Genomic DNA, 18,376 nt, shown 5'->3' on the forward strand with positions numbered 1-18,376 from the left:
GATAAACAGGTTATGGGTGTTTCTTGATTACTTTTCTTTGAACACATATTAAAAGGGGAGAAGAAGGTTATGGTGCAGTTTTATCTCTGGGCCAGAATATTTGAGTTCTAATTCTCATTTGCCTCAGAAATATGTCATAATGTGTCCAAAAGGAATGATTAAAAATAATTATTAAAAGACAACAGCAGGGACACTGGAGTTTGTAATTTGGGAATCTATGACTCTGTAAATATGTCAAAATTTGCTATTGAGGAGAAGCTCTGTGCCTTGTTCCTGATTCAGTATCAGCCTCAGATTCACTGAATAGCAGAGGATGGTTGCTTAAACATGAACATTAGAAACTAAGATTTCTTTTTCCAGACATAAGATGATAACTGAAGTTACCTTTGAGAAGATTGTAACTCTAGTTATTTTTTGAGGCGTGTTACTGTGACCATGAGTAGCCTTATGACCAATGGATACATGAAATGAATACGTTAACATGGGTTATATACTTAGTAAGATAAAAACAAGTTATACCTTTGGCACTGTCACTTTCCACTGGAATCAGGATTAGCTATATTTTTAGAGCTAGAGAATCATCAGTTGGACCCTAAGGAAAGTTTTTATGGTCCATAACAACTTAGAGAACGTTGAGAAGAAGAAAGATCTATTGCATATGAGGCTTGCTCAGAGTTTGATAAATTTCAAGAGACCAATGGTTATTTCTTAGAAGAGTAATATATCATGTAATTTAACACACACATCAAAAATTGCAGAAATTCTGTTTCAAAATTCCTAATTCAGTGCTTTCAGATCATTGGATTGTGCTCAAATATCGAACCTGGACAGGCTCTTGGCCTTAACATGAGTTAGAACCAGATCCTTTTTTGGAACAGATGTTTTTAAAAAAAAATAGGAAAACATTCATTTCCAACAGCCTTCATGGTACAAATAGGACATCTGGCATTGTCACAAAATATAGTGAATTCAGTGCTCTCTTTATTCCATGGCCACTCAGATATGGGATAGAAACCTTTTTAGTAAACCCAATCGCTCACAGTGATTCAGGAGTAATCACAAAAGATTGATTCTAAGAAAAGCCAAGGAGTTATCGATTGCTGTTGCATATGTGGTTCACTATTCATTGGTAAACTGTCTAAAATGAAACAACAGAATGTTTGAGGTAAGGCATGACCTGGAGGTACAGACCTGGAAGTTGAGAATAATGATCAGTCTGAGGGCATTGCATTGGCATCAATCTGGTAAGGAATGTTAGACAGTGGTCACATACCGTCAGTATGTGAAATGGATAGATTAAAATGTTATTTGGAGTCCTAAGTAGAAGGGATCTAAGTAAGATGAAGAAAAAGAAAGTTCTACCTGCTTGAGTTTCTGGGATAACAAGTCACTAAAAAGAATGGTGATTTCTATATAGAATAAACCGAGTAAGCCACTATATTTGTACAGGTGTTGTATCCAGAAACTAGCAAAAAAGAAATGATAGGCCTTGGTCAATTTGACCATAATTGACAATGCATACCCACTTGGTCAACTTGACAGGATGTTTACTTTTGGGAAACTGCAAAAATCAATAAATACTTGACCTGATCAGGTGTACCCTAGAATTCTGTGGGAAGCTAGGGAAGTGATTCCTAGGCCCCTTGCTGAGATATTTGTATCATCGATGGTCACAGGTTAGGAGCTGGAATACTGGATGTTGTCTAACGTGGTGCCACTATTTAAGAAAAGTGATAAAGAAAATCTGGGGAATTATTGAGTGATGAGCCTGACATCGGTGGTGGGCAAGTTGTTGGAGGGATTCTTTAGGGACGGGATTTACATGTATTTGGAAAGGAAAGGACTGATTAGGGATATTCAACATGGTTTTGTGTGTGGGAAATCATGTCTCACTAACTTGATTGAGTCTTTTGAAGAAGTAACAAAGGGTATTGATGAATGCAACGTGGTGAATGTGATCTATATGGAGTTAAGTAAGACATTCGACAAGGTTCCTCATGGTAGACTGGTTAGCAAGGTTAGATGGTTACATGGAATACAGGGAGAACAAAGCCCATTTGGATTCAGAACTGACTTGAAGGTAGAAGACAGGGTGGTGGTGGAAGGTTGCCTTTCAGACTGGAGGCCTGTGACCAGTGGTGTGCCATAGAGATAGGCACCCACTCATGGATTTGACCATGGTTCACCTTGTTTCCTGTCTTGACACTCAGTTACCTAGTTGTTCCTTGCCTTGCCTTTTGGTGCTGATGCAAAGACAGACAGCTCCTCGTGGGTGTCTGCAGTTATCAATCAAGAAGGTAAAAATATTGTTATACACCACCATGCTACATCAGTCTTACACCTTAAATGTGTCAGCAGTGTATGCAACAAATGAACTGCATATGTTTTAACCAAATGGACCTGTCTCAAAGTCAATAGAGGGTAGTCCCCAGTCAAGTCAAGAAAGATACCCTTCAATCAGGGGGTTCTGGCACAGTAAGCTATGGGGCAGAGTCCAATATCAGCCCAAGGGCTTTGACACAATCAGTTGGCCACTTAGATGATCAGGAAGTCTATCATTACAGTCCATGAAGTGGGTTGTACCTTCAATTCCTGATGAAGGACTCCAGCCTGAACGTCGATTTTCCTGCTCCTCGGATGCTGCCTGACCTGCTGTGCTTTTCCAGCAACACAGTCTCAACTCTGATCTCCAGCATCTGCAGACCTCACTGTCTCCGAGAGGTAATGTCAGGCATAGCAAGCCAGACAGGTCTTGATTAATACCTGGTTCCAATAGACGTGAGTTGGGTGCAGTGCTCACTCATGGACTTTAAATTTCTTGCTGCTCGAAAGACCAGCAATCTGTTTTATTCACTGAAGCAAATCCAGTTCTTACATAGTCATCTAGCATGGAAACTTCTCCTTTGTTTTTTTCCTCAGTTTTGCTGTTGCCGAATAAAAGCAGAAGATTTCATCTGTTTGAATCTTACCAGTATGTGATGGTTGTACATTGAACAATGAGAAGGTGTTGAGCTTTGAAGGGCACTGGGGAAAGAGTATCATTGGTTCGAAGGTGGGATGTTGTTAAGGATAGATAACTGATTTCAACTTTAAGCTGGATGCAATTAGCCTACAATGTCCTAGCTGAGGCGTTCACTGGACCCTTCAACTTTCTAATCTACATTAATAATACTAGTTTCTTAATCACTAATAGCACTAAAATATTAGAAATTGTAGAAACTGAGGATGATGCAAAATGTTTCCTGTATATTTTAGTTTGTTTTACAATGGGAGAGCAAATGGTGATTGAAACATTTAGTGCAACATACATTGGTAGAAAATAAAAATCACCACCATACATAATGCAAGGAGGGTCCAGAGAATAGTTATGGGCTTCTTGCCGTATGAGGTAAAGCACTGGGGGATTTGCATAGAAGTGCAAAATGAGGATTAAACTTTAATAATATATGAAGAAATTCAGACTCTATATTCTGCATAGAAGGAATCCAATGAGACAACAGCCACCGATCCAACAAAATGTTCCACTCAAAGAACTGAATTCTAGTTAGAACCAGGACTCTGTCTGCACTAAGCGTTTTAGCCCAAAGCAGCAAGTTAAATACTTATGTAGGTCCATAGTTCCCCATATTATTTTTTTCAGTATTTAATGCAATCTGTTATAGTTTTCAAAGATTTTTAACATCTTTGTTGTAAATTTCAGCCAAATCTCTAGGAGAAGATGCAAATTTTTATTACGATATAACTGATGGCACAATTACTTAAAAAGTAATTTACTTCAAGTTATATTTCTGAACAGAAGCAATAATACCAAGGCCATACCTTGTTTCCTATCTGGGAAGAATGTAATGTCTGCCAACCATATCCACTTCATTAATTCATGATCCTATTAATCATTATGTACTGTCTCTGTTAACATTGGAAGGCAATTATATCTCTACAGTTTACGCTCACTCGCTGACATTTTTCACAATTGTAACTAGAATTATAAGTTTATATCTGAAAGGATTTTGCATAAATTTCATAATTCTCCCTAAGGGAACCATTTTCTGCTTCCACTTTGTATTCTAGAATGTGAAGGATAGAATTGGACTAATGCTTTACAGATGTTTTATTTCCAAAGATGCATATTCTAAGCATATGCCTTCCATAGATTTAGCCTGTATCGATGGATATGGGCTAGAGTGAATGCCCAGTTCATCTCCATTACCAGCATATAATTATTCATAATTAATATGCACCTAATAAATTGCCTATGCACAATTGATTGTATTACACTTCAGATAGACAGACGGTTACACATCATTGTTTTCATCTCCTAATTATGCAATAAAATACAATTCAATATTTAGGAGAAACCTGTTCTTGTTTCAGTTGCTTCTGTATGTCATGTTCATGTATTACAACAACCCCAGATCAATTTATGGATATATCAAGCTTGAATTCTGACGTGTTTTTTTAGAAGAGGACTGATTCAACAAAAATGACTCAGGATGTAAATTTATTTGCTGTTTGGAGAGAGACCCTGGAATGTCACTCCTGATGAGATGTTAAGGAAGCTTCAAATGATCTGGACGTAAAAGGAAGAAAATGCACTACAAACTGAACTGTAATCTTTTCTGATTTATCTCAGACTGCAGACATGTTGGAAGAAAAGATAGTAATTCACAGTCACTTTCCCCTTTTGAGAATACATAAGAATGGGGTTCTAAAAGCCAGTTCAATCTTCGCCTGTGTGCGCTAGTGGAAGAAGCTGTGATTTCTGCCAATAAGCTGAAGTACTCATCTAAAAGTATAGATTCCAATGCTTGTGTGTTGTGAATGTCATAGTTGACAAACCACCCACTGATCATGCCTGCCATACAGGAAAAGGATACCCACACCCTAACTACTTAAAAGCCAGCAAGCCAATCAAAAAGAAGTAGGACAAAAGAATTTCAGTCAGTCTGCAAAACCAAAAATCTTGAAGTCAACTGTTCTCACTTTCGAGTCTTAACAAACGATTCACTGTCTGATCTGTACATTTTGTTACTTCAATTTGCTTTTGACTCACTTTTTTTTTGGATTAGAGTACTTCGTGTGGAATCAGGCCCTTCGGCCCAACAAGACCACACCAACCCTCCAAAGAGCAACCCACCCAGACCCATTCTCCTACATTTACCCTTTCATCTAACACTAGGGGCAATTTAGCATGGCCAATTCACCTAACTTGCACATCTTCAGACTGTGGGAGGAAACTGGAGCACCTAGAGGAAACCCATGCAGACACAAGAATGTGCAAACTCCACACAGACAGTTGCCTGAGGTGGGAATTGAACCTGGGTCCCTGGCACTGTGAGGCAGCAGTGCTAACCACTGTGCCACCGTGCCGCCCCAATTATTTCGAATCTGTGTATATAGCATGAGTATTTCTCTTTGAGTTTGGATTGAAATATTTAGTGTAATATACGTTGGTAGAAAAAAAAAGAACATCACCATGCACAATGCAATGATGGAGGGAGACATGAAGGTCCAGAGAATAATTATGGGCTTCTTGCCTTCTGGGATAAAGCAAATAGCAAAAGCAAGTAGAATGTGTGATCAAAAGACTGTAGTTACCCAAATGTTCTACTGAGGGTGACCAGTGCATTTGGCAAATTTGTCTCAAAATATTCACTATGTTAAACTTTAGTCACCGTATCCTAGGAAATACACATAGAAACATGGGGAGTTTGCATAGAAATGCAAAAAGAGGATTAAACTTTAATAACATATAAAGAAATTCATACTCTTTTGTTAACTAACAAGAACCAAGTTAAATTTTCTCCTTCTAAAATAAATTTATTTGATCTGGGAGACGATCCTTCATAATTTACCTTGTGGAGAGACTAAATGAGGGGGCAGGTGGATGAAGAACAGGTGCCAGTTCACCCCCCCCCTCACCTGGGAACTTGACAATGTTAGGTATCCAATTGGAAATGTAATGAGCAGAAGAGCTTCACTTGTGGTCTGGTTGTAACAGGACACACTTCTTATATTTTTTCAAAAGGATACTAACTCCACTGCGTATTAAATGTTATTTGTGAATCAATGTAATTTGCATAAGGCATGTTTTAAGCCTTATCTCAGCCCTTCGCTATTCTGAAAAAAGTGTTTTGTGCTCAATTTGATAGCTGGTGCATGAGTTCACTTAATCAACCTTATTTAAACCAAATAAGGTTTTTCTGTTTTAAATAGTATTTGAACTTCCTGAGATTCTTCAAAACAATATTCCAAGCTGAGCCTGTACTTTACCTTTGTACATGTGAAACAAAACATTCCCAAGGAATTATAAAAACCTGGACATTTATAGCACATATCTGTGCAGTCTGTTGGGGAATCCAAAATAATCCTCCTGACCTACTATCTTCCCTTGGTTTCAAATGCTTATCTAATTTTTCATTAAAATATATAGTGGTCTCTGCTTCACTATGGTAAAGAATTACAGGCTTTTGCTCTTATCATTTGTATCATTGGGTGGAAAGAGAGAGAGACCTGAAGTACATAAATGTTTGAAAATAGCTTTTCAAATCAGTAAGGCTGCATTCCTTTCAAAATAGAGATGTAAGAAATTATGAAAGGCATACATTGGGTGGATAAGAAGGCATTTTTCCCATAAGTAGAGGGGTCAATAATCAGGAAGCATAGATTTAAAGTGAGAGAGAGGAAAGTTTAAGAGGGGAGGTGAAGAGAAAGTTTATGTCACACTATGGTGGGAGTATGGAACTCAGTGCCTGAAAGGGTGGTTGAGTCAGAAACGCTCAACTCTTGAGCAATACTTAGATATTCACTTATATTGCCATTGTCTCTCAGGCTACGGACTAAAAGTTGGAAAATATGATTAATGTAGTCAAATCTCTGTTCACCGGCATTGTGAGCCAAATGGTTTCCTTTGATACTGTAAACGTTTGGGAGTCTGAGTGTCTGTCTGCCATTCACAAAGAGCATGGCTCATCTTTTCTTTCTACACTATTTTTCTGTGCAATCCCTGTGCCTGAGAACTCTATAGATCTCAATCTTGAATGTACACAGCAACTGATTCTTTGCAGCCTCTGGAGCCAAGAATATTTGATTTTGTTTTAAGCCCTTCAAAGGAACTAAAGGTTAGTACAAAAGCAATGTAATTCAAATGCCTGGCTCTCCAACCACAACTGGAAAGCCTTTCATTGCATTTGTTATGTGAATACATATACAGTATTTTTAAAAAAATATGGATACTTGAAGAATCAGGTCACTGATTTTAACACAGTTATTTTATTTTAACACAGTTGACCATTTAGAAAGGTGTGTCTTAAAAGTGTATCATTTCAGATGGTGGTAAACTCCAATAAGACAGTCATAAGCATAACCCATATTAATGTACAGTGCTTCAGAAAATTCTGACTGCAGTTTTTTCTTACCTCAGGAGGAGTTTGGTTTCTTCAGTTTACATGCCGAATGACTAATTTGATTAAGAGAAAGTGAGGACTGCAGATGCTGGAGATCAGAGCTGAAAAATGTGTTGCTGGAAAAGCGCAGCAGGTCAGGCAGCATCCATGAAGCTGGAGAATCGACGTTTCGGGCATAAGCCATTCTTGTGCTGAAGAAGGGCTTATGCCCGAAATGTCAATTCTCCTGCTCCTTGGATGACTAATTTGATTGTAAAGTTTAATTACTGATCTCAGTTTTTGTCACTGATGAGCAAAAACTAGTGAAATGCAGAAAACAAAATTAAAAATCAACTTAACAATTTTCATAGCAGAAAGATTATGTTGCCTATTTTTCTATGCTTTGATACTTCAAGCTGTATTCCTCCTTGTTGGTGCATATTCTTTTTTGCCAATTTATTTATTTTCTGTAATGAAAACCTTAGGTACTTTCAGCTATCATATAAGAAAAAGCTGCTGCAAAATAACAAAGAATATGTAAAGTGACAGCAGTCCAATTGAGTAGTTTGGCCACATACTTGAAATGTGACAAGTATAAATTATTATTGTAGTCGTGATGTAGGTTTTAATAAAAGAGCCTAAGAATTCTGGTTCAGGTCCATTTTTGATTACACAGTTGTGCTTGAGAGAATAGTAATATTTGTGACGCAGAAATGCGGGCTGATGACCATCTTCAGTAAGATCTTCAATCTAACCACCAATTCCTTGACATTCAGTTGCATTGCAAACACTAGATCCACCACTATCAATGTTGTGGCGTTAACCAGAAACGTAACTGGACTAGCCATATAAAAATAGTGGCTACCAGAGCCAGTCAGAGACTACGAATACTGCAGCGAGTAATTCACCACCTGATTCCCCAAAGCCTGTCAGAAGAAACAAGTCAGAAGTGTGACGAAATACTCCCCAGTTACTTGAATTGGTGCAGTTCAAACAGTACCTAAGAAGCTTGACACCATCCAGGACAAAACAGCAAACTTGAATGACATCACAGCCACCACAAGTCTCTTCCTCCACCATCAAACCTGAGCAACAATAGTGCATGGAATTAACATCATGTACTGCAATAATTCACCAAAGTTTCTGAGACAGTATCTTCCAAATGGATGACCACTGCCATTTAGAAGGATGAGGTCAGCAAATGCATCAGAGTACCATTACCTGAAAGTTTCCATTTAAGCCACTCACCATGTTGACTTGGAAATATCATAGAATCCCTACAGTGTGGAAACAAGCCAATTGGCCCAACAAGTCCATACCAACCTTCGGAAGAGTAACCTCCGGAACCATTCCCCTCCCCTATTAGTCTACATTTACCCCTGCCTAATGCACCTAACCTATACATCCCTGAACACTATGGGCAATTTAGCATGGCCAATTCATCTAACCTGCACATCTTTGGATTGTGGGAGGAAATTGGAGCACCCAGAGGAAAAACACACAGACGTGGGGAAAACGTGCAAACTCAACAGAGACAGTTGCCCAAGATTGGAATCGAACCCAGGTCCGTGGCACTGTGAGGCAGCAGTGCTAACCACTGAGCCAAAATATAAAGCTGTTTCTCCAGTGTCGCTGGGTCAAAATCCCAGAACTCCCTTCCTAATAGCATTGTGGTTGCACCTACAACAAATGGATTGCAGCAGTTCAAGAAGGTAGCTCACTACCAGCCGATGCCCATATCCCATGATTGAATTTTAAATTAAAGAGATAGCAGACAAGGTTCAGCTTAACATTCCATTAAATTATTGCAACTCTGGCAGTTCAGCACTACCTCTACAGTGCATGGGTGTGTCGGCCTAAATCATCACCTAAGTCTGATCCCACAGCCTTCTAACTCAAAACCAAAGTGCTATTATTAATCCATGACTTATACCTTCGAACAACAATAACGATCTGTGGATGCTACAGTACTCGAGTGGAGGTAAAGCATTGTGCCCAGAAACAATTTTACTGTTACAATCAGACCCCAGCAAGGTTCCACAATTCTTTATAGTTCCAGATGTAAAGCAGTTCCGAAACTGTTAAGCTCCCAGGTATGGAGAGATGGACTGACTCCCTTCTTTATTCAACCACCCCCTCAGCTTTCAAAAAGATTAACTTAAAAAACTTGTACACTCCTTCTCCCAGGTCAAATTAGCTTATGCTTTTAAAAACAGACAATTTAGCCAGGTTTTCTTAAGCTAATTAAAAGACTGAGTTTATTAATTACATGAAAAGAAATACTAATGCAAGACACATTTATACAGATTGGAAATAAGAGACAAGTCCAAAAATAGAGTAAAAAGCAATGTCATATGGATCAGTCTCAGAATTGTTCGTGAAGAACAGACAAGATGACATCGAGGCTGTTACTGTGATGTACCATAGCATTCACATTAGTTAGTTGAACAGATGAATTTTGAGATACTTGGTTTGTAGGCTGATAGAAGTTCCCATGTCCTGATTCCAAAGTTTGCAGCACTCAGGGCACGTGGTTAGATTCTGTTTTGCTCTTGAGAATTTGGTGGTGAGCTATGTTCCTGACCCGCTGCAGTCCATGAGCTGCTGGAAGACCCACAATGCTCTTATGGAATGGGTTCCAGGATTTTTTTCAAGATTAGATTAGATTACTTACAGTGTGCAAACAGGCCGTTCGGCCCAACAAGTCCACACCGACCCTCTGAAGTGCAACCCACCCAGACCCATTCCCCTACATTTATCTCTTCACCTAACACTACGGGCAATTTAGCATGGCCAATTCACCTAACCTGCACATTTTTGGATTGTGGGAGGAAACCGGAGCAGCCGGAGGAAACCCACGCAGACACGGGGAGAATGTGCAAACTCCACACAGAAAGTCGCCAGAGGCGGGAACTGAACCCGGGTCTCTGGCGCTGTGAGGCAGCAGTGCTAACCACTGTGCCACCGTGCTGCCCAAAACTGATTCTGACCTCGTAAAACTGAAGGAAGGGCAATATATTTTCAAGTCAGGATGGTGGGTGGCTTGGAAGGCACTTTCAGGCATTGATATTCCCTTGTATCTGCCACCATCATCCTATGTTGATTGTAGCATTTGGAATGTACTATTTAAAGAAACTTGCTGAATTTCTGCAGTGCATCTTGTTGATGGTACCCAATGCTGGTACTGGGAGTGGATGTTTGTGATTGTGATGTCAATCAAATGGGATGCTGTGAGCTGGTGTCAAATGTTTTGAGCTTGTTGGAGCCGCAGTCATCCAGGCATATGCGGAATATTCCATCTCATTCCTCACTTATGCTTTGTAGATGGTGGACAGGCTCTGGGAAGTCAGCAGGTGAGTAAAACCCTGCAGGATTCGAACCTGCTTTGTAGACACTGTATTTATGTGGTTCATCCCAGTTCAGTTTCTGGTCAGTGATCGCCACAAGGTGTTGATTGTGAGGACTCTGTGATTTTAATGTCATTGAATATCAAGGGGAAATGGTCAGATTCTCTTTTGTTAGAGATCATCATTGCCTGACATGTGTGAATGAATGTTGCTTGCTACATTTGGATATTGGATTCCTTCAGTATCTGAGGAGTCATGAATGATGCTGAACATTGTGCAATCATCAGTTAGCATCCTCACTTCTGACCTTATAATGGAGGGGAAGTCAATGATGAAGCAGTCCAAAATGTTTGGGCCTAGAACACTACTCTGAGGAACTCCTGTCGAGATGTTCTGGAATTGAGATAATTTACCAACAACAACAAGAACCTTTGTGCCTTGTGACAAGGCTCCCAAGTAGAGGAGAATTTTTCACTCGATAGCTTTTGACTTCAGTTTTGCAAAGGTTCCTCAATGTCACACTTGTCAAATGCAGTCTTGTTTCAAAGACAGTCATTTTCACTTCATCTCTGGAATTCTGCTTTATTATCTTTGTTTGAACCAAGGCTATAATGTAGTCAGGTACTGAGTAGCTGGGGTGGAACCCAACTGTGTGTTAATGAATAAGTTATTGCAGAACAGGTGCTACTGGATAGCATTGTTGATGACATGTTCCATTACTCAGAGTCATACAACATGGAAACAGACCCTTCAGTCCAACTCATTCATGTCGACCAAGTTTCCAAACTAAACAAAGTAGACCCATTTGCCTTCATTTGCACCATATCCTTCTAAATCTTTCCTGTTCATGCACCTGTCCAAATGTTTCTTAAGTGTTGTAACTGTACTTAAGCATCTTCTACTTCCTCTGGCTGTTCATTCCACATACGAACCAGCCTCTGTGTGAAAACGTTGCCCCTCAGGTCCCTTTTTAAATCTTTCTCCTCTGACCTTAAAATTATGTCCTCTAGTTTTGAACTCCCCTTCCCTAGGGAAAAGGCCTTTGCTATTCACATTATCTATGCCCCTCTGTAAGGTCACCCCTCGATCTCCAATGTTCCAGGAAACGAAATCCCAGTCTCTCCTTATTAATTCAGACCATTCAGTCTTGGTAAAAACTTTGTAAATCTTTTCTGCAACCTGTCCAATTTAATAATATCCTTTCTATAGCAGGGCAGCCAATACAGTACACAGTATTCTAAAAGTGGCCTTACCAGCATCCTGTACAACCACAACATAATGTCTCAACTCCTGTACTCAGTGGTCTGAGCAAAGATGATAAGCATGCTAAACGTCTTCCTAACCACCCTGTCCACCTGTGGCTCAACTTTCAAAGAACTGTGTACCTGAACCCTTCGGTCTCTCTATTCCACAGCACTCCCCAAGGTCCACCATTCTAAGTCCTGCTATTGTTCGCCTTACCAAAAATGCAATACCTTGCAGTTATTTAAATTAAACTCCACCTGCCATTCTTTGGCCCATTGGCCCAATGGATCATGATCACTTTGTAATCTTATATCTATCTTCACTGTCTACTATACTACCAATTTTGGGATCATCTGCAAACTTACTAAGTATTCTTTCTAAATTTGTATCAAAATCATTTATGTAAATGACAAACAACAGTGGACCAGCACTAATCCCTGCAGAACACTGCTGGTTACAGGCCTCCAGTTTGAAAAACAAACCTGCACCCCCACACGGTATCTCTTATCGTCAAGGCAATTTTGCATCCAATTGGCAAGCTTGCCCTGAATTTCACATGCTGTAACTTTGCTAACATTTTCCATTTTTTGTGAAACTTGAAAAGGTTCAGAAAAGATTTACAAGGATGTTGCCAGGGTTGGAGGATTTGAGGTATAGGGAGAGGTTGCACAGGCTGGGACTATTTTCCCTGGAGTGTCGGAGGCTGAGGGTTGACCTTATAGACATTTATAAAATAATGAGGGGCATGGATAGGGTAAATAGACAAGGTCTTTACCCTGGGTGGGGGAGTCCAGAACTTGAGGGCATAGATTTAGGGTGAAAGGGGAAAGATATAAGAGTTAAGGGGCAACGTTTTCACGCAGAGGGTGGTACATGTATGGAATGTGCTGTCAGAGGAAATGGTGGAGGCTTGTACAATTGCAACATTTAACAGGCATCTAGATGTGTACATGAATATGAAGGGTTTGGAGGGATATGGGCCAGATGCTGGCAGGTGGGACTAGGTAGGTTGGGATATCTGGTCAGCATGGACAGGTTGGACCGAAGGGTCTGTTTCCATGCTGTACAACTCTATGACTCTAACCAGTCTACCATGTGGAACCTTTCCCTCACACAAAGCCATGCTGACTATCCCTAATAAGGCCTCACTTGATTGATGATTGAGAATAGACTTCTGGGACATTAATTGGCTGAGTTTAATATGTCCTAGTTTTTGTGTGCAGGAAATACCTGAGCAATTTTTCATATTGTTGGGCAGATGCCAGTGTTGTAGCACTGTATGCAAGAGATCTCATGACACATTTTGAAGCCAAGCAAGGCATCCCTTCCTTTTGTTCTATCCAATATTTATCAATTATTGTCATCATCAATGCTGTGTTTCCTTCATTATATTCAAATCAATCTTTTATGGGGAAGCACACAACAATTAACCTAATGACTGCATAAAGTTCCATTTATATAACATAAACTGTAACTTGAACAGAATAACAAAATTACGGTACATACTGAAGCATTCTTGATGGTGAAGCTTCCACGTAAAATTCATTTCTGCTGCTATATTTTAAGTGAAAATGGTTATAAGATGCAACTGTCAAACCATTGTGAAACTAACAGAGTCATGCCATTGCTCGTTATTTCAGTTTCAGTTATTTTGTCATCAACAATGACTCATGTAGTACATTTATTGTATTGACACAATATGTGTAAGAAATAACATCCCTTCAGAATGAATCTCGAGAAAGTCCCAAACAACCCCTCACAAAGTTCTGTAAATCAGTGGGTTGTGTGCAACCTTTGTGGGTGCTTTAATAAACATCTATAGATTTTGATAAAAAATTGGTAACTCTTTCAAAATCTTTAAAAGGCATTGTGGGTAGAGTTGAAGTTGCAAATGCTCATTGGAAAAATATAACATGGGCAGGAAACTGCTAAATTGGTCAATAAACTAACCAGATTTTAGCATCCTAAAGTTCTTGGTAACATAGATATTTTCACATTGTTAGATGACAATGTTAAGTGAAAAGTATTTTAGTCCAGAATTTTGGATTGAAAGTCATCATCATAACTTGCATCTTTAATCTAAAATATAACTCTTGAGTCAGAGTTGTTCAGTGACTTACAAAGCAGAAATTCTGGTCAGTAAATTCACAAGTGACCAGTGAATTCATTCCCAAAAGTGTTTTATTTTTATACATATCTAAATATGTTTATTTTGGTTAATTGCAGGGTAAAATAATATTTTAGATATGTATTACAACACTATGGAGCATTTATATCTAAAATACTTACGAACTTCCTTTTGCACTTCTATTAAATTTTCCTCATCAGATCTTTCAGATATAGATATTGTGTTTAGATGTTAAACACTATGTCATCAGTAATGTTTAAGTCTTTTCTGGATGAATCTTTTACTAACACTTGTAAGTAAAGAATGTTCTGTAAGTGAAGACCATGACCAGGACTTTATATGGAAGTTGTGATCCCATCCACCAGACAGATGATCAAGGATAACATGCATCTGCCAACCTTGGAAGGTCTCAGTGGATTTTATTGTCTTTGTCCATCTAATTTTTTTACAATCCACTTGTGGAATGTGGGAGTTGTTGCTGTGCCAGCATTTATAGCCTATCCCTTGTTGGTCTTGAGAAGGTGATGGTGAGCTGCCTTCTTGAATTGCCTGTAGTCGTGGTTTACACCCATCTAAGGTAAAATATCATGCCTACATGCCTGTTATGACAATTCAGAGCGCCAGCTGCTATTCATCCCTAGCAGCGTAATCGAAGGCAGTGGCCACTACTAGAACTGTATTAGGCTGTGGACCAACAGCCATCAGAATAGCCTGGTGGTCAATAAAAGGGATTGACATTTGCCAGGACTACTCTGGCAGACTGTGGCATGTGACAGAGTATGGAAGCCTGAAAGGAAAAAACAATAAAAGGTGCAAAGACACCTACTAATCTGATTTATTTCATGTATTTCAAAATGGAGCTACAGTATGTTCAGTACATTTAATTCTAAGAAATTGTTTTTCTTTCTTGATTTATCCCACTTGTTGCCAGAGGAGAGGAATGCTGCACTCTGCAGTGGTGCATTGGGAGGAAGAAAGACTCTACCAGTGAGGTGGAGCCTTTGTTGGGGGAATGTCTGCCTCCATTAACCAAAGAATGCCTGATCAGGAGGAAATCCTCCCTAAGGCTGCCAGATTTCAAAGAACAGCCTTCCCAACGGGTGAAATGCTCAGTCGTTGCTGGCCACATAAGTGTTTTTGGATTAGAGTGGTGCTGGAAAAGCACAGCAGTTCAGGCAGCATCCAAGGAGCAGTAAATTTGTCAGTCTGAGGACGCTGAGACCACCTGGCTCCCTCCTAGGCTGGGATTTGTAGTGATTACATCGTCAGCCAGGTGAACCTCATAGAATATGAGTGACCTGATTTGGGGCTGTTTACCTGGTCCAATTAGGGATCCCTGGCTGACGTATAAAAAGGAGTGTCAGAGGTTCTGTTCACTCTGAGAGCTGGCTCTGAGGAAGCTGAACCAGTGTCAAGTACTATGCACGCGTAAATAAAGGTTGACTTGATGATGGGATATCGGTCTCTTTAGAGTTATGTCAGGGGTGGATGTGTAAAATTCCAACTTGTTCTTTTTCAGATTAAATGCTGTGTCAATATTGTCAGTTTTTCTGTGCATTTCAAAATGGAGTGGTTGTTTGCTGTATGTTCATAGACATTTTTTCATTTGCATATTTATACAAGTTCCTACAATATTGCACAATTGTAAGTGCTACAGCTGTTAAGAGAAATCATATGTTGCTGTAGCTCTATGCTCATAACATTTCAATAGTCCCCCCAACTGTGATCCAACCAGTAAATAAATCAAAGGTTAGAAATAGTAATGATACGTAATGCCTGTTGCATATGCCATCATAATAAACTGTTTAACAGAGGAATTTAATGTATTACCATATATGTGCAAAAGCTTTAAATATCAAGAAGTGAATGGAAGTTTTTTTGAAATGTTTCAGTTTTTTTATCTTACACAAAGGCTTGGATTTATACACTCCAGGTATCTGAGGTTTTAGCATGCTATGAGAATTCAGACTACCCTACATGGAAGCATATAGCAACCAAGGCAAATCAAAATAATGTTTTGAAATTGTTGATTAAAATACATTGTTTGATCACTAAACTAATGTATTTAATTGCACCACTTTGTCCTTAATATTGTCCTGTGTTTGAAAGTGTTTTAGAAACATTATTTGTTTCAATGATGATTAAATTAGCTCCCAAAGAATTTGAAAGAAAAGCTGTTGGTAATCTTCACAATGTTTTATGGTTTTGAGCACATTGAAAAAATAAAATCTATCTGTTTTTTCCATATCTCTGTAGATAATTTATGTATTTTAGCAAAGAATTGCTTAATTGGTAAATCATATTCCAACAACATGGTTTAAATTTCTCAAAAAGACTTTCAAGATTGGATAAGATATACTGGACTGAATTTTAGCAGTAATGGGCTGGGTAATTTTCATTGTTTCATGGAGGATTTTTCTCTTGAGTTCTAGCCATCATCCCAAACTCAGTTTATTAACTAGGTACCATACCCCTGTCATGCCCTGCTTGTCTATTGCTAGCCCAAAGCTCCCACTCAAAGTAGGCAGAAATACTCATCAATGCCAGGACTACCCAGAATCTCAGGACTTGGCACCACCTTTAACATTATAGCATTTGAATGGGTGTACAGCAACAGCACAGGATTGCTCTGGGCATGGCAGATAAGGGGAGTTTGGCAAATTACTTTATGGACAGGGATCTGGAGGTCCTGGTGGACAGGGTAGTGCAGAGGAAGGCCATCACTTTCTCCCAGGGCTGGCATTATACTAATAGTCATTATACTAAACCCTGCCAGTTTAGTCTGAAATTCCTACCTCATCAATGTGGTGTTAACTGTCTGGGGGAAAAACCAACAATGCTGCAAGAATGTCGATGACCTCCGCTATTTCATCAGCGTAAGTGTCACCATCATCTCTCTCTGCTGCTGCACACATCTTCCACCAGTGCTCATGATTTACCACTTTCACTATTGCATGCAATAACTTCCCTCACTTGCTCACATGCAATGCAAAGGTCTTCCCTTTTTATTCTTCTGTATTTTGGATAATGGAATGAAATGAGAAAAGCACTGATTTAAAAAACCAAGGATTGTGGATGGGATTGCTGCACTTTTTAAAACTCGTTGGAAGTGAGGTTTACATTACTATAATGTTCAATCTCTGTGGGAGGCTGGTTGCAGACAGGCAGGCACCGGGGGTATATGCAAACTGAGATTCAGCCAATTTATTGCCTTGTGAAGCTGTGCACAGCTGTGGATTACAATGGCCATCTGCCTGCCAACAACTATGTGATTGGCTTATGGGTATGAATAATATTAATCACAAAATTTCAGATCATTGAAAGGCGATGGTATGTCTTTGCAGTAGAAAATGCCCAAAGCCTGAAGAAAGCCAGTTTTTCTTTTCCTCATGAGTTGCTGTAAGCTGTTGATTTTAACCAGTGAGGCAGAGACTTTGTCATTTGTGAACTAGTCACTTTGTGTTCCAACAAAGAAGTGAAAAGATTCTGGAGAAGAGAAATTGAAGATCAGCAAGTCATAATAAGCAAAAGAGTAATTTCAGTGAACCCTGTGGTCAGGAGCCATTGAACTAACTTCACATTTACTTTCCCCTCTACTAATAACACCATTTATTTTGTGTGTCTTCTATCTGTATGTATTGGAGGGAGAATTTTATGAGGTGTAAGTTTTAACCAGTAGAATTATGTGTCAACTGTTTATAGTTGTTTATTTGTAGCTAGAATCCAAACTGTGTGTAAGCCATGGAGTGATTTCAGAGGCTATCCTTGACTGAAGGGTATCTCCCTTGACTTAACTGAGAACTACTTCCCTTGTATTTTGAGACCTGGCCATTTTGTTGATGTGTTAGAATCCTCCCTGATTTTTCATTATTTTTGTTATTCTTTTATCAATTTTGGTCATGAGCACTGAATTGAGAACTGAACTGAAAATGACCATTGGACTGTGGACAACAGCATATATTAAAATAAAAAGAAAAACAAGCTATTGTTTGTTTGCGAGGTCAAGCCTGGAAGTTAATTGCAGGTTGGTGCTTGTTCAAAACCTGTCAAATGCTTTGACAGCAGGGGAGAGCAGTATGTTTAAACAGATAGTAGGTGTTGCCATTAACAAGGTCAGTACCTGGAATTGGTTCCAGTAAGTCTGGGAAAGACTTATGTTCCAGCAGATAGCAACGTTGAATACTAACCGAGACCTTGTGGGGAGACAGTCAATCTGATAGGAAGAGGCCAGGTTTTGGACTGTATGTACTGGGAGAATGAGTTTGGCTGTTGAT

The 18,376-nt window shown here is 39.3% G+C and overlaps 1 protein-coding gene across 4 annotated transcripts in view; it reads left to right on the forward strand.

The window, feature by feature from the left end:
• Positions 1-18,376, forward strand: part of thada (THADA armadillo repeat containing) — a 367,664-nt gene that overhangs the window by 270,786 nt on the left and 78,502 nt on the right. Inside the window, exon 33 of one of the 4 annotated variants that reach the window (XM_060831402.1) lies at positions 2,920-2,989. The exons of the other annotated variants lie outside the window; for them this stretch is intronic. Within the exon in view, the coding sequence (XP_060687385.1) occupies positions 2,920-2,938 (19 nt within the window). The 3' untranslated portion in view covers positions 2,939-2,989. Of the gene's footprint in view, positions 1-2,919; positions 2,990-18,376 lie in introns of those variants that run through there. 4 annotated transcript variants of the gene reach the window in all.

The sequence above is a fragment of the Hemiscyllium ocellatum genome, chromosome 10 (assembly GCF_020745735.1).
Source record: "Hemiscyllium ocellatum isolate sHemOce1 chromosome 10, sHemOce1.pat.X.cur, whole genome shotgun sequence".
In the NCBI taxonomy this organism is placed as follows: domain Eukaryota; kingdom Metazoa; phylum Chordata; class Chondrichthyes; order Orectolobiformes; family Hemiscylliidae; genus Hemiscyllium; species Hemiscyllium ocellatum.